General features: G+C 49.5%; 3 protein-coding genes across 5 annotated transcripts; all 3 read right to left on the bottom strand.

Moving 5' to 3' along the window:
* Window positions 1-385: 385 nt before the first annotated feature.
* LOC136376114 (NADH dehydrogenase [ubiquinone] 1 beta subcomplex subunit 8, mitochondrial-like) lies at window positions 386-1,041 on the bottom strand. The gene is given in 1 exon segment (XM_066341900.1): window positions 386-1,041. A coding segment is annotated over 1 exon segment (561 nt). The 5' UTR covers window positions 1,037-1,041; the 3' UTR covers window positions 386-475.
* A 5,300-nt stretch (window positions 1,042-6,341) lies between these two features.
* On the bottom strand, window positions 6,342-13,540 carry LOC136377299 (uncharacterized). Of its 3 annotated transcripts, XR_010746276.1 has the most exons (5): window positions 11,268-11,323; window positions 10,912-10,962; window positions 10,755-10,814; window positions 7,229-7,394; window positions 6,342-6,941 (listed from the first exon to the last, which is right to left on the bottom strand). XR_010746276.1 is itself a non-coding variant. In XM_066343871.1 (3 exons), exons 1-2 carry the CDS (start codon window positions 13,538-13,540, stop codon window positions 7,389-7,391), a joined length of 756 nt encoding a protein of 251 aa, XP_066199968.1. In that variant the 3' UTR covers window positions 6,342-6,941; window positions 7,229-7,388. The 3 variants fall into 3 exon arrangements, 1 of the variants encoding a protein (XP_066199968.1); XR_010746277.1 differs by lacking the exons at window positions 10,755-10,814; window positions 10,912-10,962; window positions 11,268-11,323 and adding exons at window positions 9,892-10,012; window positions 10,213-10,225; XM_066343871.1 differs by lacking the exons at window positions 10,755-10,814; window positions 10,912-10,962; window positions 11,268-11,323 and adding an exon at window positions 12,791-13,540.
* A 109-nt stretch (window positions 13,541-13,649) lies between these two features.
* On the bottom strand, window positions 13,650-24,736 carry LOC136377297 (dehydrogenase/reductase SDR family member 4). Its single transcript, XM_066343870.1, has 8 exons — window positions 24,576-24,736; window positions 23,116-23,293; window positions 18,892-18,993; window positions 16,828-16,898; window positions 16,676-16,727; window positions 16,242-16,376; window positions 15,744-15,799; window positions 13,650-14,196 (listed from the first exon to the last, which is right to left on the bottom strand). Exons 1-8 carry the CDS (start codon window positions 24,704-24,706, stop codon window positions 14,082-14,084), a joined length of 840 nt encoding a protein of 279 aa, XP_066199967.1. The 5' UTR covers window positions 24,707-24,736; the 3' UTR covers window positions 13,650-14,081.
* Between the last annotated feature and the right edge of the window lie 336 nt (window positions 24,737-25,072).

Genomic DNA, 25,072 nt, shown 5'->3' with positions numbered 1-25,072 from the left:
TGCCCTGGCAGGAAATCGAACCCGGGTCCCCCGCACGCCAGGCCGACGCTCTACCGCTGAGCCAACTGGCCAGGGCCTTATTTTTCTATTTTACTGATAGAAATTAAGTGATTTGCCCAAGGAATATAGTTGGTAAGTGAAGAGGCCAAGTTTAAGTCCACGTCTTGCTCTCCAAAGTGGTAGGGTCTCATATACATTTGAAACAATAAGGAAAATGCATCTGCAATAACATGTGAAGAGGGAAGATCACTTTTAAAGAAGGTAAACTAGAAAGACTATTGTTTTTTCTAGTAATATAAACAGGGCTTGGTGGACATGGATCAATATCACCCGAGCAAGAGATACGAAAGAGAGGCAATGTGTCCATTTATTCTTTTTTTTTTTTTTCACAGCACTAAGTTTTATTAGGGATTTCCTTAAGGTTAAGTCTCTAGGAATGAGGGAGTCAGTTACGGGGCACAGAGCCCACGAAGCCTCAGATTTCATAGTGAACCACAGGCTCAGGTTCTTTGGACGGATCACCGCCTCGTTCCAGGTAGAGATCATTATAAGGATACTGCTTTGGCCCCACGGGCTGGTAGGAGGGATAAGTCTCCCCTACCCAAAACATGAACACCATGAAGGCCACGAAGCCAAAGAGGTGCTTACACATGACAGTCCAAGAAACAGGTGTGGGGGATGTGTCCACACGGTTCCTGATATACATATCTAGGTCCCAGTGAATCGGTTCACCAAAGTTTAATCTCAGGTCTGGGTGGTCCCAGTCATACCATGGATCCCTCTCATGCTGTGAGCGGTCAGGGAGCTTTGGGTAGTCGCCATACCCCATGCCATCATCCGGGTACGGCTCGTAGTCTTCCACTCACATATTATACTTCTTGGCGGCAGCAGCCCTTTCTTCTGGGGACCTGGGATAGGGCCCAGGGAGCATGTCCTTGGTAATGTGGGAGGCTGCCCTAGCACCCAGCGGCACCATGTTCCGGGCTGCCCTTTGCAGCATTCGGACTCCCAGGACCCCCGCCCTGGCCGCCGCCATCTTGACCTTTTTTCCCATTTATTCTTGACCTTGACAAAATGTCCTCCATGTGGAATGTGACAAAGACTCATAAGCTCTGCAAGGTCTTAGAAACCCAGCAGTTACTTCCCTTATTCCAGTGGCTCTGAGGACTGCTTCTAGCAGAAGTCTGCTTTAACCACAGAAACTAAATAGAGGCCATCGACCTGATTTATGATGAGAACAGTATGAGGAACCATTTTTTGTTCATACGTATAATTACTGCATTTGATGAAATGAAGATATGTGCTCATAACTGGATGAGGCACTGCAAACTGCTGTCACCTTTCTGAGACAGTTATTTGGCTAAATGACACAAACCATCCCTTAGACTCAATACTACCACTCCTGGAACTGATCCAAAAGCAATAATTCATAGGAGAAAAAGTTATAGATGGTTATACTGATATTATTTATACTTGCAAAAACTAGAAAAAAAAACCACCCCAAACCCTGGTTGGATTTTAACCCAAATGAATATTATGTAGCTGTTAAAAATAGTGAAAGTGAAATGTGTGTATGAAATAGCAATGGAAGTAGAGCTAAACTTTTTATACCACAATTAAAAAGTGGAAAACCTGCACATGGAGTTCAAAATTGAAATATAACTTAGAGAAATCATATGCATTCATTTAGAGTGGTGAGATTGATGCTGAACTTTTCTTCTTTTCCTCTTTTCCAAGTGAGGATAGGGGATATAGACAGACTCCAGTGTGCTCCCGGGACCAGGATCCACCCAGCAATCTTGTCTGTGGCCATGCTTGCAACCGAGCTATTCTTTTAGTGCTTGAGGCGGAGGCTCCAGGGAGCCATCCTCAGGGCCCGGGGTTGATGCACTTGCTCCAGTCCAGCCATGGCTGTGGGAGAGGAGAGAGGGAGAGAGAGAGAGAGACAGAGAAGGGGAAGGGGGAGAGGTGGAGAAGCAGATAGTTGCTTTTCCTGTGTGCCCTGACTGGGAATCAAACGCTGGACATCCACATGCCCGGCTGATACTCTACCACTGAGTAAACTGGCCAGGGCCCTGATGCTGAACTTAAAAAACATTTTTTAAAAAACATAATTATAGATCTAAAAATCATTAAGAAATCGCCAGTCTCCCTGGTCAGGGATTCATGGCCTCTATCTGTAAGGCTAGGAAACAGCTCATGGTTGCTATGTCTGAGTAGGGGAACTGGGAGCCCGTGGCCTGGGCATCAGGACTAAGAAGGGTTTTTCACTCTGTACTTTTTCATGCTTTTCCATTTTGTGTCCTGTACATGTGGTGGCAATGATAAATATGACATCTAGATAATAAATCTACATTGACTATATTTCTGATGCAAAAATTGGGCCAGATAGTCTGAAGATGAGACAGAATAGTAGAAATCAATGTGGTCTTGGAAAATATAGAAAATTTAGTCAGTGTAGCAAATAATTGCCAGGGTAGGGAGCGGAGACCACGCTGTGGCTAGAGAGAAGGCAAAGAACAGAGGCTAGAGAAAGGGCGGGAGCGGCCCCTGGGGTCCAAGTGAAGTGGTAAAGACCAGCTTGAATCTGGGGACTCAGGGCCAAGGGAGAAGAAAGCTGCAAAGCAGAAGATGAGCAGAGAGAGTGCCACAGTCCACAGAGGGAAAGTGTGTGTCGTGGGTGCGTGAGGTGGAGCAGGGAGTGAGGACCAGACCACTGGCTGTGGTGCAGTGAGGATAGAAACTAAGGTGTGGAGCCACTCTGGCCGGGCCCTTGGGGAGGCTTCCAACAGGTGGCCTGCTGGTGTGCAGCGCGAGGAGGGAAGGAAGCAGACACGCCAGTGGGGGGCCGTGCAGTCCTGGGGTAGCTGCGGATCCTCACAGTTTCTTCTCTTCAACCATTGGTAAGGCAGAAAGAACAGGATTAGCAATGGGGGGGCCTAAATTCTGTGGCTTTAATCTCTGTTTGGTCATCCTGACATATGGGTAATAGTAGCTGGAGGCAGAAGAAGGAGGCAACCATGAGGCCATCTGCAAGAACTTGGAAACGAGAGGGTGGGACTTATGGCTCTCTGAGCTGTAAACCATAAAATCAATGTAAAACAGATCAAAGCACAGAAGTGCCATGTCACTTTAAGGAGGCAGAATGACTCTCAGGCCACTTCAGACTGAGTGAAATTTGGATGAAGAGAGTAACTTGCTCATCAGAATAGAAGCTGAGGAGCCATAAACCCCACAGGAGGAGTGGCAGGTGTCCACGCTGAAGTATGTGCTGCTCAGGTAGGGTGCTGGGACTCGTGTAGTGTCTTTCTGGGAAGGAATGCATTGGGCTACTCTGACACCATCAAACATTGAATTATGGTGACATGCTCACCAAGTAACCCTCTCGTGGCACCATTAGGCTTCCCAAATGGTCTGCCCTACAGGAATAAAACTTGCTATGGGAAGATGAATGTGACTGGTCCCTTTGGAAGTTATTTCTCCTTGGTTTCCAGAATAGAAGCACTGACTTTGAATCAGAGTCAAATTTTGGCTCTGTCACTTTCTAGCTGGTGACCTTAGGCAAACTACTTGACTTTCTTGTGCCTCAGTATCCTCATCTCTAAAATAGGGATACCCATAGTACCTGTCTCATACTTGTGAGGAATAATGGGTTAAACCATGCGAGAACCTTTGGCACCTGGCATGGAGTGGGTCCTGTACGCACGTCTGTGGTGTCTCCAGCAAATTTCTGACTTGGATTTTGGCTTATGTGTGGTGCAGTCTATGAGCTTGCTCAGGTGCTGCACCCTGAGAGACCACCGCAGAACTGGTAGATCTCTCTGCACTGGTGGAACCAGGTTTCTGAGCCTGTACACCTGGGAAGTAGATATTTAGCCAGGGTAACTCCGCCAAAGTCATGTCCTCTGGCAGGGACCCTACTGGTTATCTCTGGGAAAACCTTAGCATCTTGTATTCTGCCTTTTCTCCCACATGCTGGTGCCCCTGGGATTGTAGGGAGGGTTGAATAGGATAATCTGTGGGCCCACGAAGAGAGCAGGCACTGAATAAATGAAGTTGCCTGCCCACCCCTACAAGGTACCTTGGCCCTTGCCCTCTGGGGCTCAAGTCTCCTGGGGAGACAGACATCCCAGGAAGTCACACAGCTCCATATGAAGCACTGGGGTATCCAGAGAAAGGACCAGTCTACTGAGCCTGGGGAAGGAAGACAGGGGAGGTTTTATCTGTATTGAAGAAAATTCCAAGAGTCTCATTGAGAAAGGGCATCCCAGGTAAAGGATGCTGCCTGAGTGAGTCTTAGAAGGGAGAACACTGTACAGGTGGCTGCAGCCTGGGTGCATGTGGCAGAGGGTTTGGAGACAAGAGAGCAGCGCAATGGGGCCAGTTCCCAGGAGTATGAACAATGGAAATGGTAATAAGGTTTGACTCCATCCTACAGGCAATGGGGATCCCCTGAAAAGTTTCAGGTAGGTGAGTGACAAAGTGGAATTTGTCTTTTAGATGTGAGATCCTTGAGAGCAGGGGAGTTGTCCTCTCCACTTTGTTTTCAGCGAGACAGATATAATTAATTATTTATTTATTCATTTTAGAGAGGAGAGGGAGAGACAGACAGACAGAGAGAGAGAGAGAGAGAGAGAGAGAGAGAGAGAGGAGAGACAGAGAGAGAGAAGTGGGGGAGGAGCTGGAAGCATCAACTCCCATATGTGCCTTGACCAGGCAAGCCCAGGGTTTTGAACCGGCGACCTCAGCATTTCCAGGTCGACGCTTTATCCTACTGTGCCACCACAGGTCAGGCGAGACAGATATAATTTTATTCAAAGTAAGAAATCAACATTTGGTAAAGGAATGACACATAGCTGTTGGCTCTAGAGCATAGATGGGCATGAGGGAGGCCACCAAGGAGGCGGTGTCAAGAGCCCAGGTAGGGGTGCTGAGGTGTGGATGAAGGTAGCAGGAGGGTGTGGAGAGTAGCTGTCATGATGTTTGAGACTCATGAAGCAGCATCAGAGCATTCTGACTGGCTGGAATGGGGGAGTGATGGCTGCAGACAAAGCAAAGGTGACTATGATTTCTAGCAGAGGTGATGACACAGCTACTGAAAGTTGAAGAAAAACAGGAGGAATAACCAATTTCTTAAAATTCAGAACAGCACAGTATGAAGTGCTCAGTGTATAGAAATGATTTTTCCTCTCAATAATTTTGTTTGAAAGCAAGGCTGTCATGGTTAACACTTCTGATCAGCTCTCTTGAGTCTTCAAGGGGACTGACAGTTTCATGGTGGTATTAAAAAAATCACATTACAGCCTGACCCATGGTGGCGCAGTGGATAGAGCATTACCTGGCACACTGAGATCCCAGGTTTGAAACCCCGAGGTCACTGGCTTGCGTGTGGAGTCACTGGCTTGAGCCCAAGGTTGCTGGCTTGAGCAAGGGCTCACTAGCTAGGCTGGAACCCCCTGGTTAAGGCATGTATGGGGAGCAATCAATGAACAAGTAAAGTGTTGCAACAAGTTGATGCTTCTCATCTCTCTCCTCCCTCTGTCTCCCTTTCTGTCTTCGTCTCTGTCTCTCTCCTTTCTCTCCCCCTCCCCAAAATAATTACATTAGAGTTTTCACCCATAATTTTAGGTCATCTTTAAAAATTAAAATGCACTAATTAGAAAACTCCCACACAACTGTGTCCTTGTGTATGCTGTGTATGTATGTGTACACCACCGTGTACTACTGTATGTTGTGGAGGTAAGCAGGGCTGTGTGGTGCATGACCCTGACCCTGGGCCTCTCTCTAAGTTACCTAGCAATGAGCCAGCTCTCAGGCTCAATGTCTTGTGGGACTGAGGACTACCATTTTCTCCAAGATCTGGAAGCTGTGGCATCTCTGAGAACTCCCCTGCTATTTAAGACTGGTGTGCATGCCTGAAACGTTCATTCCCCCGACATGAGGCCACTTTTCCGCACCTCTCATAGAATGGCAGAGTACGGCACAGGCACTGTGCTGTCCCTCTCCATAGCACAGTCTGTTTGTTTGGCTCCAGCCCACCTCTCCACAGGCGGCCGGGAGGCCCTGCTGATCCTGCTCCCATGAGTTCCCGCTGCACCAAGTGACCACTGGGTGGTGTCCCCCTGAGCCCTTTACAGAACAACTATGCTGCTTATTCTGGATCCTCAGGGGATCACAAATGATTGCTGGAACTGAGAAGAAAAACTGTTCTGTGACCGGCAGCATGGGAGTCCATTTCAGCTTACAGACGATAATGTATTCCTTTATCTCAGAACACGTTTTAATCATTTCTGCCACCAGATGTAACAATGCTATAGAGTTAAATTTGAAGCAGCACATGGATTTTATGAAGACCTTGTATAATCAAGTCCAGTCATATTGCTCCATTCGCAGAATCTAAGACTGCTCTTTACTTTTCCTACTAACAGGTATTTTTAAGGGGGTAAATTTTAGAATTCTTTGTCTTTAGTTGTCCGAAATAATGTTGTATTTTCTCTCTAATGGCATGGAGACAGGCTTTCTGCAATTTTATTGATCAGATTTGAGTTAATGGTAGTATCTTGTTTGAAGCAGATTTTTGTATGTGTATGTTTGAGGTAAAATTCATGCAAAAAGACAGGTGAGCCTGACCAGGCGATGGCGCAGTGGATGGAGCGTCAGACTGGGATGCGGAAGACCCAGGTTGGAGACCCCAAGGTCACCAGCTTGAATGCGGGCTCATCTGGTTTGAGCAAAGGTCACCAGCTTGGACCCAAGGTCGCTGGCTCGAGCAAGGGGTTACTCGGTCTGCTGAAGGCCATGGTCAAGGCACATATGAGAAAGCAATCAATGAACAACTAAGGTGTTGCAACACGCAATGAAAAACTGATGATTGATGCTTCTCATCTCTCCGTTCCTGTCTGTCTGTCCCTGTCTATCCCTCTCTCTGACTCTCTCTGTCTCTGTAAAAGAAAGAAAGAAAAAAGACAGGTGAAATAGTCCCCTGGGTTCTTGCCATGATCTGGAAGATTTTATCTTTTTTTATTCCTCTATCCCTTCCCTTCCCTTCCCTTCCCTTCCCTTCCCTTCCCTTCCCTTCCCTTCCCTTCCCTTCCCTTCCTTCCCTTTCTTTCTTTCTTACTTTCTTTCTTTCTTTCTTTCTTTCTTTCTTTCTTTCTTTCTTTCTTTCTTTCTTTCTTTCTGTCTTCTTTTCAGTGAGAGGAGGGGAGACAGAGAGACAGATTTCTACCTGCGTCCCGACCGGGATCCATCTGGCAAGCCCACTAGGGGGTGATGATGTGTCCATTGGGGGTGTTGCTCCATTGCTCAGAAACCAAACTCTTCTTAGCACCTGAGGTGAAGGCCATGGAGCCATCCTCAGCACCTGGAGCCAACTCGCTCCAATCGAACTATGGCTGCAGGAGAGGAGAAAGAAAAAAAGAGAAGAGAGAAGGGGAAGGGTGAAGAAGCAGATGGTCGCTTCTCCTATGTGCCCTGGAAGGGAATCGATGTGGGACATCCACATGCTGGGCCGATGCTCTACCACTGAGCCAACTGTCCAGGACCAACAGGTATTTCTTTACTCCCATTGACAAAAAGTTCTTTGATTTGAAATTAAGAATGACCATGACAAAATATAGCCTGGCATCTGTTTAACTCACTGGTCTGACACCATGTGGTGTACCTCAATCCCATTCTGGCACTTACCTCCAGAATGAGTGCAGACCCCACAGGCTGAGGACTCAGTCCTGCCAGGACTGTCCCACTTCAGATGCCAGGCACGCTTTGGGGGTCCTCAGGCCACCCACACTTTGACCAAATGGCTACAAATTTGGAAGGTTCCCACAGCCCCTTCAGGTTTGATAATTTGCTAGAGTGGCTCATAGAACTCAGGAAAACACTATATTTATGATTAATTTTGTTATAACAGATACAGAACATGATCAGCCCAATGAAGAGACACATGGTACAAGGTCTGGGAGGGTCCTGAGTGCAGAGCTTCCCTGCCCTCTCCAGGGGAATCAGGGCCTGTCACCCTCTGAGCACAATGAATGTGTTCACCAATTAGGATGCTCCCCTGAGCTTCAGTGTCCGGGTTTTATTACATAGGTAGATTGATTAAATCACAGTGATTGAATGCAATCTCCAATCCTCCTCCTCACCGAGAGGTGGGCTGGGCTGTTAGCTTGTTGCTTGAAGTCCTAAACTTCTAAGCAGGTGTTTGGTGTCTCGGGTGACTAGTCCCGTCCTGAAGCTGTCTAGGAGACCTCTGAGCCATCTTATTAGCATAAACTCAGGGGTGATCCAGGAATTCACAAATAACAAATGCACTTCTATTCCTTGGGAAATTCCAAGGGTTTTAGAAGCTCTCTGTCAGGAAACCCGGACAAAGTCCACACAGACTCTTTCTTATACCATGACATGAGAATAGAGGCAGTCAGGCATGTTTTTATATAATGAGCTTTAATGATATATAGGGGCTTATGATCTGCTTTCCAAACAGGAGACAGAGTGATCTTTTCAAAACTGACATCTAGTCAAGTCAGGTCCTGCTTGATAATCAGGGGCCTTCTACTAATCTGAGGATGAGGAGTGAAATCCCTAAGCAGGCCTCCCAGGCCTCCCAGGTGTGTCCAGACTCATCTGCCCTGCCCCTCTTCCCTTGCTGTCAGCACCAGCCTTAGTTTCTCCAATATGCTAGCTGTTTTGCCTCTGCCCTGCTGGTCTTTCTGAATTCATTCCTTTCTCAACCTCATTGTCTATGTGCTCCTATAGCACTGAGGCTCCTGTTCTTCACCGTACTGTCTTCCCTATTAGCTGTAAGTGCTAAGGTGAGCTAAAAGTTCAACCCTGCCCTCTATTAAAAGAGAAACTAAGGCATACTAAAAATTTTGTGTTTATCTGACCAAATATTGATTGGAACTGGGCAGTGCCAAACAGAAAGTGGTTAGGAGTGCTCCCCCTGCAGAAGCTCAGGGAGGAACTATTGTAGAGAAAAGGTGGCTAGTTGACTGTGATTGGTTTCACCTTTGTAACTTTGAGGCCTGTACAGGCTTAGATTTTGGTTTGCTTACATAGGGCTTCATGGCATTAGAGCCACATCAGTCTAATGGCTTCCTTGCTTAATTAACTTAATACTCCCAACACCTGTCACAGTCCCTGGTACATGGAGGATGCTCAATATATCTTTGTTGAATGAATTATAGATTGTTTCTCAATTCATCCTCAGGGAATGGTCAAAAACTTTTACCCAGTTGTAGCGAAGAGAACACAGTGTTTTGTTCAGCCTGGATTTCCCTGTTGTGTTTTCCATATTCTTTGTGTCACTCATTATTCTTGTCCCATGTCAGTCTGCACAGAGCTCTCTCTCTTATATCACGGCCTGTTACTGACTGAATTCATATGTAGAAATCTTAACCCCCAATGCTACTATATTTGGAGATAGGGCCTTGAAAGAGGTAGTTAAGGTTAAATGAGATCATAAAGGTGGGGCTGTCATCCAACATGACTGGTGTCTTTGTAAGAAGAGGAAGAGACCTTAGAGGTGAGCATTCACACCTGCTCCCCTCCTTCTTCTCCCTCCCTCCAGGCCCCACCTGCCCAAACAGTGGGTCCCTGCCCAACGCACCCACTGCACCTCCTCATGGCAGTGCAGCCCATTGTAGTCACACAGAGCAGAGTAGGTCTCAGAGAAGCCACCTGTGGGGCAGTAGAGTGGCTGCTCAATGAGGGGAAAAGGGTGAGGAACAGGTTTGGGGGTTAAGGAACGGTCAAGGTCATGTTATGTGCTAGTGTCCTGAATTCATGCTACACCATGACCCTCTGAGGCCCAGGGGCTGTGGAGTCCTCACAGCAGGTGAAACCCTACATATAAAGGACTCTGGACAAGGGGCAGGGAGCTATAGGTCTCACTTTTGTCAAGTCAGCCCCCTCACCACAGACACTGTGCGTAGTTGATGTGGAAGTCTCAGAGTTGGGGGACGTGTCTCGGGGCCCTTCTGGAGTGTCTGCATTTCCACGCCGGATGAGACACCTGGAAGATGAACAAATCCATCCCAGAGAGGTGAAAGGAGGCCCTCATTCTCCCCCTTACGGTTTCTGGATCTCCAGGAAAACACAGGAGCAGCAACATGCTCCCTCTTCCCCTTGCTGTATTAGGAGCTCAGATCCAGGGCAAGGAGGGAGTTCTCCTTGATGTCTAACCCCTTGAGAGAGTCCTCCTTTGCCACTCACCCAGGGCCAGGGCAGACCTTGGAGAGGGCAGAGCTCACATGTCGTGTCACCTGGTCCACACTCTCAGCTGACGGCAGCCGCATGCTCACCATGCCACGCTCTGTCTCCACTAGGATCTGGGGGAGCGGGGTGCAGGGCCTCAGATTTTTTTTTTTTTTTTTTTTTTACAGAGACAGAATCAGAGAGAGAGATAGATAGGGACAGACAGACAGGAATGGAGAGATGAGGAGCATCAATCATTAGTTTTTCATTGCGTGTTGTGACACCTTAGTTGTTCATTGATTGCTTTCTCATATGTACCTTGACCGTGGGGCTATAGCAGACCTAGTGACCCCTTGCTCAAGCCAGTGACCTTGGGTCCAAGCTGGTGAGCTTTGCTCAAACCAGATGAGCCCACGCTCAAGCTGGCGACCTTGGGGTCTCGAACCTGGGTCCTCTGCACCCCAGTCCAACGCTCTATCCACTGCACCACTGCCTGGTTAGGCAGGGCCTCAGATATTGACTCCTTCCTCCTGCTGGCCTCCCCAGGCCCTGGCGCTCACCTGGTTCTGACTGAGCGTGTTGAAGGCCCGGATCTCCAGGACATTGAAGGAGCTCTCCACCTGGGGGTATGGGGATGCTCAGCCCGTGGTAAGCATCTGGCTGCCAGGTTTGGGAGGGAGCATGCCATGTGCTCTCCCACTCCTCAGCCCAACTCACCTTGGCTGGGACTTTAAGGGGGAAGAGGTGGAGGCGCCAGGAGGTCACGGCCTTCAGAGGAAGGGAAAGAAAGTCAGCAGCTAATGGCAATTTCCTGGGCCAATGAACCCGCCATCCTTCAGCCCCCTCAGCCTGTGGGCACCCTCCTCAGCAGTGGTCCTCTGCTCTGGGGGTCCTCCTTCTCTCCTGTCCCATCCTAATGTCCTGGACATCCACACAGTCCAGCCTGCTCCTCCCCCAGGCTATGACTCCTCAGCTCTTCCCCACCTCTGTCTCCGTTGCCTCCCAGCCTCTCTGCCCTCAGCAGCCCAGCTGCCCTCAATACCTCCCTCTGCTCCCAGGCGCTGTGCCCTCACCAGCACTCGGTCCTCAAACTTCTTGAGTTTCGTCTCCAGCTTCACGCGATGTTGTTGGAGCACAATCCCTTGGCTCAGGCACCTTCGGATGCTGTCTGCATGTGGAGAGGGGCCTGTTCACGGCTCCTCTTACCCTGGCCACCCTGACCTCCAAGGGAAGAGTCAGATTGGAGGAGAGAGACAAAGAGAGACAAAGGACAGAGACACAGACCTATTTTTCTTAGGTGACTTTCATTTTCCTATTAGAGAGGGAGAAGGTGTGAAGAGAACACTAGTTCCAGATGTTCCCAAGTCAATGAACAGGCACTGAGTGACACTGTCTGTGAGAGGATGTGTCTTATACTTCTGAGAGTGTGAAGCATTTTTCTAACCTGTTCATTCTAGCAACACTGACCCATAAAGTGAGTCAGTGTGTAGGGGTGTGGGCTGTCCCTTTGTCCCTAGGTGATCTGGGTGTGCCTCTGCCTTTTACTACTTGTGTGAGCGTGCCTTTTGATGATGCCAGAAAGCCTGTGTGGCATTGGTGGTAATAGGTAAGTGTGAATGAGTATGCTGTGTTTGCAGTTGTGAAAAGGGGGTCAAGCCAGAAGATTTGGGCATGTTGGGGATAGAAGGATGGAAAGGAGTTAATGTTTGATGAGGTCTGTACACACCTCCTGGCGGAACCATCCAGATATCCGAGGGAGAGAGAGAGAGAGACAGAGAGAAATAGAGAGAGGTGGGGGTGTGGGTGCTATAAAGATGTGTGTACACACATCTCATGGCTGTGCTTGTGTGTGTGTGAAGGTGTGGGAAATTGCCAAGGTGCTCTGCTCCTGACTCTGGGGGTCAGGGTTGTGGCAGTGCTGGGGGATTGGGCCTTGGTTTGGGTCCAGTCTGAGGACGGTGCAAACAGGAGAGGCCTTGAGGTGTGGGTGTAGGATAGTGAGAAGGGGGGAGGCTGGGACGGGGGCTGTGGGAGGCGAGCTGCAGTGACCCTGCTTTTGATATGATCTCCAATCCAAACTCTCTTCCCTGATTCCCTTCCTTGCCCCACTGGTACGGGCGCTGCCAGGCTGCTTGGGGGGCTCTTCTGGGCAGTTCCGGGGCGGGGCCGGGAAGGGAAGGGTGTGGAGCCAAGAGGCGGTCAGGACCAGGGGCAGCTCCCATCGTGCGGCGGGGCGGGCCTGGCTCGGCGGGGCTGGGAAAACGGCACTCTCCGGAGAGGACACTAGACGCCTCGCTGAGGGGTGGGCCGGGTCACTGAGTCATCCTTAGCGAGCGTAAGGGGACTGCACCTGTCACCGAAGATCTGCACCGGCGGCTCTGGGACAGCAGGTCCTGACAGGGTGAGGCGTGGGGGCGGCGGAGGATGCTCCGGGGACAGATGCCCCAAGCTGGTATGCAGGGGCAGGGGCTGCCTTGCAACGGGAATGCATGGGGCGGGGGCAGCAGGCATCGCGACTGGGGTGTGCGCGGGGAGCAGCGCCCTGGGTCTGAGATGCTCCCGGACCGGGCGTCCCAGAGACAACCGTGCCTCGTACCTTGCAGCTCGCGGGTGGGCTCTGCGCTGGACTTGGCCATGGCGGTCGCTGTTGCTGCCGCCGCTGCAGAGGAGCCGCTGCCGCCGCCGCCGCCGCCGCCGCCGCCGCCGCTGGGGAGCCGCGGCACATGCTCGACCCGGCTCCGGCAGGGCCCGGGCGCTGAGCGCTGCAGCAGCCGCCGAGCCCACTCCAGTCAGGAGCGGCTGCGCGGGCGCTGGTGCCCCCGCCCCCCAGCGCGGGGTCCCCGCCCGGCCGGTGGAAGAGCCGGACCGAGCATGCGCGCCGCCTCCGGGCCGCTGAGACCCTGCGCGCGCTGGTGCTGACCCTTCCTGCCGGTTCCCGCGTGTGACTCCCTGTGCGTGTTACCTGCAGCCTGGACCATCTGTCGGTCTGGGGACAGCGTCCCGCTTTGCGTGCCGCACAGTCCTCGGGCACCGTGAGCGAAACCCATTTCTTTTGTTTGTGGACCCGCGTACCGCGGGGCCATGTTGCAGGGCCCTCCCTTTTCCCGTGTGTTCGGGTCGGTGCAGCTAGGCCTCGCTGACCTGCGAGCGAACTCGGGGTCCAGGGCGACACCAGGAGAGGACTTGGCCAGATCTGGGGGAGTTCATCCTTCTTTTGTTGCTCGCCCAGCTTTGGAGAACCCTGTGGCGCCCGTGGCACCATCCCCGCGTTTGTAGCGGCACCTGGCAGTTCCCGTGCCACCTCCTCCCAGCTGGCGGCTCTGCAGACCCCTCCACTCCTGTGCATCAGCTCAGGTCCTGGAGACAGGGAGGAGGGTAAGGGGGATCCAGAGGTCTAATCCGTTCAGATTTATGCTCTCTGTTCATCTACCACACTAAACAAATGAACACATTGATTCAGAGCAACACAATCATCTCCATTTTATTTTCACCTCATTTGCAAACAGTTAATTTCCAATCTTCCTTCCCCCTCCTTCAACTCCAGGTTCCCTCTCTCCCATCTCCTCATATTCCCCAGATGCCCAGAAAAACAAAAACAAAAAACATTAGCTGGTCTTTGCCAAGGTAGATTTAGCCTTTTCAGCAGGTTTGCCCAGTGTCCTCAGGAGAAGTCTTTATCCAAGGTTGCAGCAACAGTGGGAATTCTCCTAAGACCAAACCTTGACGGCAGGGAAGGCGGGGTCTTGTCACAGGGCAGAACTGATTTTGACTGAGAGGTATAAGGCGAGCAGTAGGCTAGGCGGAGGTGGGAAAGGCCAGTCGATGAGTCTGCAACTGGACCAGGAGTTGGAGCCCGATCTCTTCGTTGGTGGGCTCTCTCCAGGTACTCAGAGGTGGGACGGGGCCCCGCCACCCACTACCACTGTTTCCCCAGTGATGTAGCTGGCATCTTCGGAGCACAGGAAAGACACAATGCCTGCACATTCCTCTGGCTTGCCTATCCTGGGGTGCAGGGAAAACAAGGAAGGGAGTAAAAATCAGACAGGCCAGGCCCCCCGACCTGGTCCTCAGAACATGAAATTTGCTCAATGAAAAAGTATCAGGTTATTTTTCAGGACCAGAGTACAAGTCCATCAAATAGTGTTACCGTGATGATAAGCTGTCATGATTTAGTACAGGGGTCCCCAAACTTTTTACATAGGGGGCCAGTTCACTGTCCCTCATACCGTTGGAGGACCGGACTATAAAAAAAAACTATGAACAAATCCCTATGCACACTGAACATATCTTATTTTAAAGTAAAAAAATGGGAATAAATACAACATTTAAAATAAAGAACAAGTAAATTTAAATCAACAAACTGACCAGTATTTCAATGGGAACTATGCTCCTCTCACTGACCACCAATGAAAGAGGTGCCCCTTCCGGAAGTGCAGCGGGGGCCGGATAAATGGCCTCAGGGGGCCGCAGTTTAGGGACCCCTGATTAGTATAAGCATAAATGCTTTATTCTGCAAAACCTTTACATTCAAATAATATGGAGTATCTCTTTTTTAGAGAACTCAGGACACCAAAATCTAAAGTATATGGATAGACTGGTGAGCAGCTATTTTATACTTTAAAGAGCTTGCTTCACATGTGTGTAAACTAGTCCAGCATCAGGAAATCGTGAGACCGCACGTGGTTTGTTTAAAATGACTCCATTTGCACAACTTCAATTCACAGACAGCTCTTTCAGGAATCTGTTTTTGTCCCTAGAGTCAGGTCCATTTTGTGAGGATGTGCGAATTCTCACTGTTTGTATGAGTGACTGCATTGTTGGGAACACTTGAACATAACTGCCTAGAATTCTCTAGAGGTGGGGCAGAGTGTGTATCTCAAACCTAGAAGGCTTGGATTAGTGGTTCTTCATCCTAGCTGCACCCTATAATCATGAGGAAGGCTTAACATTTGGTGCCCTCCAGAGATGCCCAGGTCCTTTCTTGGACCAATTGAAAGAGAATTTCTGGGAGTGGAGCCTGAGCATCTGTAGTTTGACAAGTACCCCAGCTGATCCTATTAGGCATCAAGATTGAGAAGCAAGGGGCTACTCAATTCTGGGGCTCTGAGATGATAATACCCCGACTTATTAGTGAGCTGTGACTAAGCCTGCAGCTCATGCCTGGCATCAGAATGGCTTTGGGAGCACTGGAGTGGGAGTCTGTCCTAAAGTAGGCCTTGTTTGCACAAGTAGTACTTGAGGGACGAGACGGAGACTTAAGAAAATAGAGTTCCCAGAAGCCGGTGTTGGGGAGAGGATCAGGGCCTCTACCGAGCTCTTCTCTGCTGTAACCGGGACATCTCTGTGTTTGTTTTGGCAAACACAGAAGCAGACTCCTTGCACGCACCCCACTGTAGAGATGAGTGTTCACAAACTAGTGAAGTGTGTGCCTGAGGCAGAGGAGAGCTGTCACTGTTGTCTGTGGGAGCAAGAGTAACAAGAGGTGGGCTGTGTGAGGGACCAGACCTTTCCATCTTTATCCCTCCTAACCCTCTCTGACACAGCCTTACCTTCTTATGTGGAGGGCTTCTTTTATGCTGTCCTCTCTTGCCTTGTCCTCCCACAACTGCAGGAAAATGGGATTCTCTTTAAGTGAAAGAAGAAAGGGAGGGCCAGAGAGGGGAGACCTGCCTGCCCTCCACCATTTGAGAGGAAGGGTGGAGAGAAGCCCGCCTTCGCTCCAGTCCTTCCCAGCCCCCAGGCTCTCCCCACTGCCCTCTTCTGTCTCATTCTTTTTAGGTTCTAGTGAGGTATTTTGCTGGGTCTCCCCTGTTCCAACCCACTTAAGGAGACAAGAAACGGGGTGAGTAGAGTCTGAATTCCTCAGTGTCCACTGGACACTTGGAGAAAGGAGCGGGTCAGGTGGCTGGCACAGAGAGAGAGAGAGAGAGAGAGAGAGAGAGAGAGAGAGAGAGAGAGAAAAGCCTGGAGAGGGGGCAGGAGTGATTGGGAGCTCAGGACCCAAGCACTAGGCTTCCCCAGCAGGATGCAGGACTCCCCCTTCTCACCACTTGGCTGAACTTCGTCTTGATGATTCCAGGCGCCAGGCAGTTCACCCTAATGTTTCTTTGGGCCAGCTCTAAGGCCAGGTTCTTGGTGAGTCCCAGCAAGGCTGTTTTACTAACATTGTAAGGGCCCAGTAACTGGGGAAAGGAGAAATGGGTTAGTTTCTTTGTTTCTGGTTCATTTTTGGTTCTTATAGGAAGGTGTAAAGGGCAGAAGATAAAGGGACATGTTCTGTAAGGGAGGGTCCCGGTTAGGAAACTGTTTTGTGGCTTAGCCTCCTCTAGGTTGGGATTTATGGAGGCAAGACATCTATTTTATGGGAAGGGACTTGGTGATGTGATTCCAAAAGGGGACATAAACTTCTTTGGGTGACTAGATGGGTAGAAGGTTGCAGGATGGAGGAAGGGATGAGAGTAGCATATTAAAGGGTTCTTACAGGAAAAGGGGTGTAGGCTGCTATGGAGGCCACGATCACCACTGAGCCACCTCTGCAAAAAGAAGAGAATGACCTTCTTCCCAGCAGAGAGCCCCCTGCCCTCAGACCAATGGGGGCCCGTTGCACCCAGCCCCCCTCTCAATCCTCTGTACCCTCGTTTCTCCATCTCCGGCACCACTGCTTTTGTCATCAGGGCCGTGGCCTTCACATTAATGCTCAGAATCTGGAACCAAGAGAAGGGGAAGCAGCATGACGGGAAGGAGCTAGAGGGCAGGGTGGTGCGGAGTATAATAGGGTTCCTAAGGTCTGCTTGTTAGGGCTGGGGGAGATCTCAGAGATGATTTCCCAGGACCTTACAAGTGAAGGATCCAAGGCCCATGGAGACGTGTTTTTCAGCAGCTTATTCAGCTACTAGAGAACAAAACATTAGGTCTGGGTGAGAAAGAATGGTGCCTGGTTCATCTTGTTTCTAACTAGCCAAGTATGATTTGGCCTAGAATGGACTAAACTCTCAGGGCTACTTTGGATTTGAGCTGGATTTTCTGTGTTTCTTCTAACTAGGGAGAGCCTGGAATTAGGTTGGCCTGTGGGACCTGCCATGGAGTAAGCTGTGCTTCCCAGGGAAAATGTGCCCCACCCCGGGCCTTGGGGCATTCCAGGTCTCCTCTGGCTTCAGAGGTCGCGGAGTGAGATGTTCTGGGTCCTCCAGGATGGACCGTGTGGCTGGACATTTGTTGGAAAGTAGGATCACGAGGAAGCACTTTTTGGGGAAGCTGGGGTATAGGCTGAACTCAAAATCCCACAATCACAATTTAAAACAAACGCATGACCCTTGTTCACATCGTTCTAGGTGTTGCTGGCATTGTTGCCTCCCATGGTCCCCAGGCAAACTTATTATTTTGAAAATTTTCAATCTCATAGAAAAGTTGAAATAGAAGCACAATAAATATCCTTTCCCTAGATTCATCAGTTGTTCACATTTGCCCCATTTGCTATATCTATGTATTTAGTTTTAGCTGAACCACTGAAGGGTAAGTGCATTGTCACAATGCTCTAACTCTAAATATTTAGGGATGCTCTCTTACAGACCACAATCCATGATCATACCCAAGGAATTTAACATAAAATAATTATTTTACCTAACATACTGTCCATAATAAAATTTCCCTAATTGTCCCCTAAATGTCCTTATGTAAAAAAAAATCTACGTTTCAATCAAGAATCAACCCTGGCATTTAAATTTGAAATGTGATTTTTTTTAAAATGCAAACTAAACAGAAAAATTATTTGGTTTAAAATGATCTTCCTATGGTCTCTATTCAGAAGGCTCATAAAAGATATTTCTCTACTTTGATTGATTCTTGTATCAGTCAAGAACTGACTTACTGAAGAGCATTCAGCACTTTGGTCTCTTGGTCTGTAAAACACTGATACAGTATAATATTTTCGTATTCTTAAACTTCAGTGTTGATACATGATTGATGACAGAAGGAAAAGCAAAGCATGGGCAATCATAATAAACCTAGCATCAAATCATGTGGGAATATTAACCTTAATAAACAGAACAAATATTTTAATTAGGGCTTTCTATTTAATGAATGTAGGTGTGTGAAATATATTATGAATGTAACTATACATGCTCGCTGAAACACCAATATTCCACACTAGAATTCAGACATGTGGATCTCCAATTTTTTTGACAGTGCTGTTAAGAAAAGAGTGCAGGTCTTTTTTAAAGGCTGTTTGTTATAAAAGGGTAACGGGTATTTCACCAGAATTGGCATTTCACTAGCAGTTATTAAAAATTTCCAACTAATGAGAAATACTTCTTTTTGGTAGCTGAAAATAGGAATGGGTGGTGTGAAAATATAAGCATATTAGTTATTGGCACATTAGCTGCCATGTCTGCTGGAAATATACCAGGAAGAGGAGCCTGGCTAACTGGGATAAGGGCAGGGTGGGGGTCGGGCTAATAGAAGAAGGGGGCTAGCAAGGAGCAAATGGAACACAAAACTGGTCGAAGCAGCAATGAAGAAGATAGGTAGGGAGAGGGGAGGCCCCCACGAGCCTTTACCAGGTGCACTGCAGGTTCATGGCAAACTGCAAGGATTCCTCACATTTACACTGCACCTGACGATGCATTCTAAAGCCTAAAAGCCGACTGAGTTAGTGCCGTTTTCTGAGGCCTGCACCCTGCTGCTTTAATCCCCTCTTACCTTGTCCCACACCTCCTCGGTGACATCCATTAGGTTTCCAAAGAAAGGGTTGACAGCAGCATTGGAGACCAGGATGTCAATGCCCCCGTGAAGTTTCACAGCCTGGAGAGAGTAATGTCTGAATCAGGGCTTCAGATCAGCAGGGACGAGCATTTATCAATGCTGGTAAATAACTTTTTAGGGCTCTGGCTGGTTGGCTAGTGGATAGAGCACGGCCTGTCATGCAGACATCCAGGGTTTGAACCCTGGTCTTGGCACACATGAGAAGCAACCATCTGCTTCTCTTTCCCTCCCTCTCCCCCCTTCTCTGTCTCTTCTCCCACAGCCAGTGACTTGATTGATCCAAGTGTTGGCCCTGGGCACTGCGAATAGCTTGGCTGGTCCGAGTGTCGGCCCCAGATGTGGGTTGCCAGGAGAACATGCAGGAGTCTGTCTCTTTATCTCCCCACCTCTCAAAAAAAAAAAAAGTAAAAACTTGTTAGGAACAAAATGATGTCAAAAAGACATCTCTGTTTCTTGAAACATTTTTCTCCTAAGCTGCACTAACCTCTGCTGCTAAACACTTCAGGTCGTATAATTCCTTTGGCATCTTTTCTTCCTGCCCCCCTTTCTTCTAAAGCTGTCACTGACCCCTTGGGAAGCTCCTTTATTCTCATGGCCTGTTGTCACTTCAAAATCTATTGCTAGACCCTTCCCCTTTTCACAGTGAGTCCTAGCACCTGTCTCCAAGTGCTTACTGCCCAGTTCTCCTTGATATGAGTGAGTTACCATTATCTCAAACTCAACCTGTTCACACCTACCTGAACGGTGCAACTGCTTTAAATAGAAAGTTATCACTGCCCTGGCCGGTTGGCTCAGTGGTAGAGTGTTGGCCTGGCGTGCAGAAGTCCTGGGTTCGATTCCCGGCCAGGGCACACAGGAGAAGCGCCCATCTGCTTCTCCACCCCTCCCACTCTCCTTCCTCTCTGTCTCTCTCTTCCCCTCCCGCAGCCGAGGCTCCATTGGAGCAAAGATGGCCCGGGTGCTGGGGATGGCTCCTTGGCCTCTGCCCCAGGCGCTAGAGTGGCTCTGGTCGCAACAGAGTGATGCCCCAGAGGGGCAGAGCATCGCCCCCTGGTGGGCAGAGCGTTGCCCCCTGGTGGGCGTGCCAGGTGGATACCAGTTGGGCGCATGCAGGAGTCTGTCTGACTGTCTCTCCCCGTTTCCAGCTTCAGAAAAATACAAAAAAAAAAAAAAAAAAAAAAAAAGGAAAGTTACCACTGAAAAGGGCCTTAGGTCATCTAGACCCATGTCCTCATGGTGAGGGTGATGACACTAGGTCCAGAGAAGTTAATTTCTCAAGGTCCTATAGCTCAGTAAATGAGATATTAAAGCCAGCTAAGAACAGGGGACCTAGTCATTTCAGTCTTTGGAGAGGCAAAGGGATTTGCTCAGAGCACAAAGCTAGTTACTGGTGGCAGAAATGAAATCAGTCTGATGGAGAAGACACCAGCCTGGGGTTAAAGCAGTTACGTACTTGGTTATAATGTCATGTCACCCCCTGTTGCCCCTCTCTCCCCACCCCCGTTTGTTTGGCTTGCAGGCATGGAAGATTCCAGGCAGAGCTGACATTGAAGCTGGGAAAACCAAGAAAGGTCACATCTCACCCCTTACTAAAATGTGAGTAGGTGGTGGCAGGCATGTGCTGCGGTGATGAGTGGCCAGGCAGACTTTGCCAATGATATACCACCCTGCAATCAGACTTTGCACTTGCCCAGAACTGGCAATTAAAAAAAAAAGATTTTACTTGCTCTGGCTAGTTAGCTCAGTTGGTTAAGAGTGTCGCCCTGAAAGGTTGAGGGTTCGATCCCCAGACAGGGCATGCACAGGAAGCTACCAAGGAATCCATGACTGAGTGGAACAGCAAATGAATGCTTACCTTCCCACTCCCTTCTCTCTCTTTCTTTCTTTGTCTCTTTGAAAATCAATAAAAATTAAGCCCTGGCCGGAGAGCTCGGTCGTTTGGAGCATTGTTCTGGAATGCATGGGTTGCTGGTTTGATTCCCTGATCAGGGTGCACACGGAGCAGCTCAAATGTTACTATCTCTCTTTCTCTTTGCCTCTCTTTAAAATAAATAAGAAATATTTTACTTATTGATTTTAGAAGAGAGAAAGAGAAGGCAGGGGTAGGTGTGGGAAGCATCAACTCATAGAAGTTGCTTTTCATATGTGCCTTGACCAGGGAAGCCCAGGGTTTTGAACATCAACCTCAGGGTCCAGGTTGATACTTTATCCACTGCGCTATCACAGTCTGTTGTTTGCTCTGATAGGTATATGTTTTGAAAAAGTGAGAAGCTTTAAGGTACAGATTAGGCCTGACCAGACAGTGGCGCAGTGGATAAAGCATTGTACTGAGACTCAGAGGACCCAGGTTTGAAACCCCAAGGTTGCTGGCTTGAGCACGGGCTCACCAGCTACAGCGTGGGGTCGCTTGCTTGAGCCCAAAGGTCACTGGAATGAAGCCCAAGGTCGCTGGTTTGAGCCCAAGGTTTCTTGCTTGAGCAAGGGGTCATTCTGCTCTGCTCTAGCCCCCAGGTCAAGGCACATATGAGACAGCAATCAATGAACAACGAAGGAGCACAATGAAGAACTGATGCTTCTCATCTCTCTCCCTTCCTGCCTGTCTGTTCCTGTCTGTCTCTGTCACAAAAAATAAAAGGTGCAGACTAGGAGGCCACTGGGTAGTAACTGTCCTCAGGGCAGCAGCTTTCCTGATCACAGGGTGACAGCTGGCAACAGGCAGAACACAGCTCGAATTGCTAACAAGTATCCTATTATTCTCCATCCTGACATTGCCCTGAGAGTCATTTTGACTCTTCCCTCCTGTTCCATTTCTTGACACAGGGTTAGAAAAGAAATCTTGGCTGGTTCCCACCTAATGTTTCTTGGGCGTGTCCAGTCTGGCCCCACCCCCACTGCTCTAGACCTGAATGACAGCAAGGGCTTCCTCGCTGATGCCCTTGGCTTAGCGTTTTCTCTACTCTAACATATCCTTCCTGCCAGTGCCAGGGTCTCTTCCTTTAATAACCATTTTCGTCTTGCTCAAAACCTCTTTTTTCCGACAAGGACATCTAAACGCCTTTGGTAGGCCATGGAGGCCCCTGTGCCCTCTCCTTCCTGCCAGCCCATCACACCAGCGCCCCTGAACGTGTGCTCTCTGCTGTGGGCCGACAGTGCTCCTCCTCCCTCAGCCCTTGGCTGTCTGCTCATTTTGCAGAGTCATCTGGAGTCCCGCCCTGTTCCATCTGTCCTTAAAATCAATTATGCCTTCTAGCATTAACATCCCCTCTTCTAAGAAGATTACCCAAATTATTTCTGCCAGCCTTCCCATTGATGAGCACAATCCTGCACTTTCCATTTTTGGGTAGAATCACCTTCCACTCCAGGAATAAAGTGTGGGCCCCGAGCCCAAGAGAAGGGCAGCCTCCTTTCCCAGGTGTTCATATTTTCTTGTGTAGCTTGAAGGCTGGAACCAAGTACCAACTCTGACGCTGGCTTAGACACTGTCTTTGAGAGTAAAGTCCAGGGGGGCACCCAACGCCTGACCTGACGATAATGGGGAAATGCCTGGTAGCCTGTAGGCAGGTTGTCAGGTCTGGCTGACTCACAGCTCTGTTCTTACTGGCTGGGGGACCTTGGGATATGGCTCCACCTTTCTGAGCAGAGTGTAAACAGGGAGAATATTCCTTGCTTTGTTTGGGTTGTTGTCAGGTTTAGAGATAAGCTGTGTAGGCTCTGAAGAAAGTGAATGGCACCCAGTGGCTGGCTGAAAGATGGTGGGCTGCCCACACACTGAAGGAGAGGGACTGACTGCTGATTAGCTCACAGGAGGGAAAATCTATTTTGTGATTGTATCTAGCCTTCTCATCTGCCCAGGTAGGTTGGAAACCACTGGAGAACCAGGACAGCTGTTTTTTTGGTGCCCCCAAGGGCTGGTGCTGGGTTGAAGCATTAGAGCAGTTTTTGATTCCTGGACTGGGATGGGATGATTCTTGGAGACATATCAGAAAGACACACAGTAAAAGGATGCTGCTGGACTGGTGTGTGTATGCAGAACACACCTATGTCTTAGATAATAGTGCTGACGTGGATCACACCAATGTTGTCCAGGAAAGCATGGAAGGAGGCTCAGGCTGGCTCCCTTTTGCTACCTCCTGGGTCTGTGCCCATAACCTCGCTTCTCACCGTGGCCACCAGCCGCTCCCGGTCCTCAGCTTTCCCCACGTGGCACACGATGCCCGTCACGCTCAGCCCCTCCCCCTGCAGCGCTGCCACGGCCTGGTCCACATTCTGCTGCTTCCGGCTGCTGACCACCACGTGGGCTCCGTCCTGGGCCAGACGCTGGGCGATGGCAAAGCCGATCCTGTGGCAGAGAGAGATACGGATTGTCAAGGCCAGTACGGGAAGAGGTTGAGAGCATGGGCTCGGAGTGAGACTGCCCCGGTGTGAAACCTGGCTATCCTTCCGGGCACTCATTTACTTGTTTCTGGAATCATTTTAGCACTCAGATTGGTTTCCCAGAAAGTAACATCACCTTCCATAGACAGGCCCCATACCCAGTAGGGACTGAGAGGAACAAATGAGCTAGGGGTGTAGCAGCAGCCACTTCCATGATTGCAGGGTCTCACTCAAAAGACCCTTGCCCCAATATCTTCCTTACAAGTCTGCATCATCTCAAAATCCTATTGTTAGTTATGTTTGGGGTTCCCATAGAAGGGTGAATCTCTGGTTAAAAATAAATTTTTTACATTCCTCTCCTGTGAGTAAGGGTTACACATTTTGCAACTGTTAACCATTAGCATTTCAAGTACATTTGTATTTTAGATTTGTGTAGAGGTGGCATCTGCAAAGTCCTGTGGGTATGACAGGCAGTCTAGACAAGAGTGGTGTGGGTGAGAGACTGGCTGGGCAAGGACGGTGAAAATGCATTCAGCCAAAAACACCCCCCCCAAAAAAAACCCCCTAAAATCTGGAAACCTAAGGCTTGTGATACTTCTAGGTAAGGGGTGCTGTTGTAGGAGACTTGCAGGGGTGTTCAAATGGGATGTCTCAAATATTTCCATAGTCGAGATGGAGACAGTGGAGTAGTACATACCATATTTCCCAATGTATAAAATGTGCCCATGTATAAGGTGCAACTTTATTTTGGGGCCCGAAATTTGGGAAAAAAAATTACATAAAGTTATTGAACTCAAGTTTTATTCATCATAAAATTCATACAACTCCTCATCTGCGTGGAAAAGCGGGAAATGCAAGTAGAAATCAACAACCACTGTATAAGACACACCAAGTTTTTAGACCTCAAGTTTTTCGAAAAAGGGTGTGTCTTATACATGGGGAAACAGGGTATTTTGGAATCTGGGGTGTTTTCAATTTCTGGTGTCTGGTCATTCTAGACTCTAAGTGGGGCCAGTTAATTGTGGCAGCCCAGAGCAGTGAGACTAGGTTGAAAGGGTAAGCACTGAGCGGTGCCGCTGAGCCCGAGGCAGCAGTGCCAGGTGGATTCCCAGTGGTTGGAGGCCGACCACGTGGTTCCTTACTTCCGGGGCCAGAGTTTGGCCTCTAGTGAGGCATGAGGACACGACCGCGGAGAGAAAGGACAGCAGTTAGCAGAAAGCCTGAAAGATTCCGGTGGGGGCACTCACCCGTCGGTTGAGGCCGTTACTAGGGCCACCTTATTCGCGAGCAGGTCCCTGCGCGCCACCCTGGAGCTGGCCATCCGCACAGCTTTCCAAGACCGGACAAAGCCGCCCAGCAACTGCCCCGCCTTATGCATGGTTTTGCTGGGTTCTGCACCGCCCGGGGAGGAGGTGCGAGAGGCGGGCCAACTCTAGTCGCTTGCCCCGCTCCGAGCTCCGGTTCCGCCCTTGGGCTGGACTACTCGGGCTACGCGCGCCCCCTGCCGGCCTATGGCCCCCGCGTCCCGCAGCCCTCTGCTCCCCTCTTGTAGGTGTGGGGCTGTGTGGTCCGTCCAGATTTCCAGAGGCGCCGGCCTCCCTGCAGGAACCCGCAGACTTCCTCACATTCCTCCATCAACATCTGCTTGCCCACGTCATTTTCGGAGAAGGGAAGCAAGGGAGGGGTAGGCAGCTTTTAGTTGGTTGCTTTTGCTTCCCAGAACCTTAGGGTTGGACCTCATTCT

This window comes from Saccopteryx leptura, chromosome 6 (genome assembly GCF_036850995.1).
Source record: "Saccopteryx leptura isolate mSacLep1 chromosome 6, mSacLep1_pri_phased_curated, whole genome shotgun sequence".
Lineage (NCBI taxonomy): Eukaryota > Metazoa > Chordata > Mammalia > Chiroptera > Emballonuridae > Saccopteryx > Saccopteryx leptura.
This window is presented reverse-complemented; position numbering and strand designations above follow the sequence as displayed.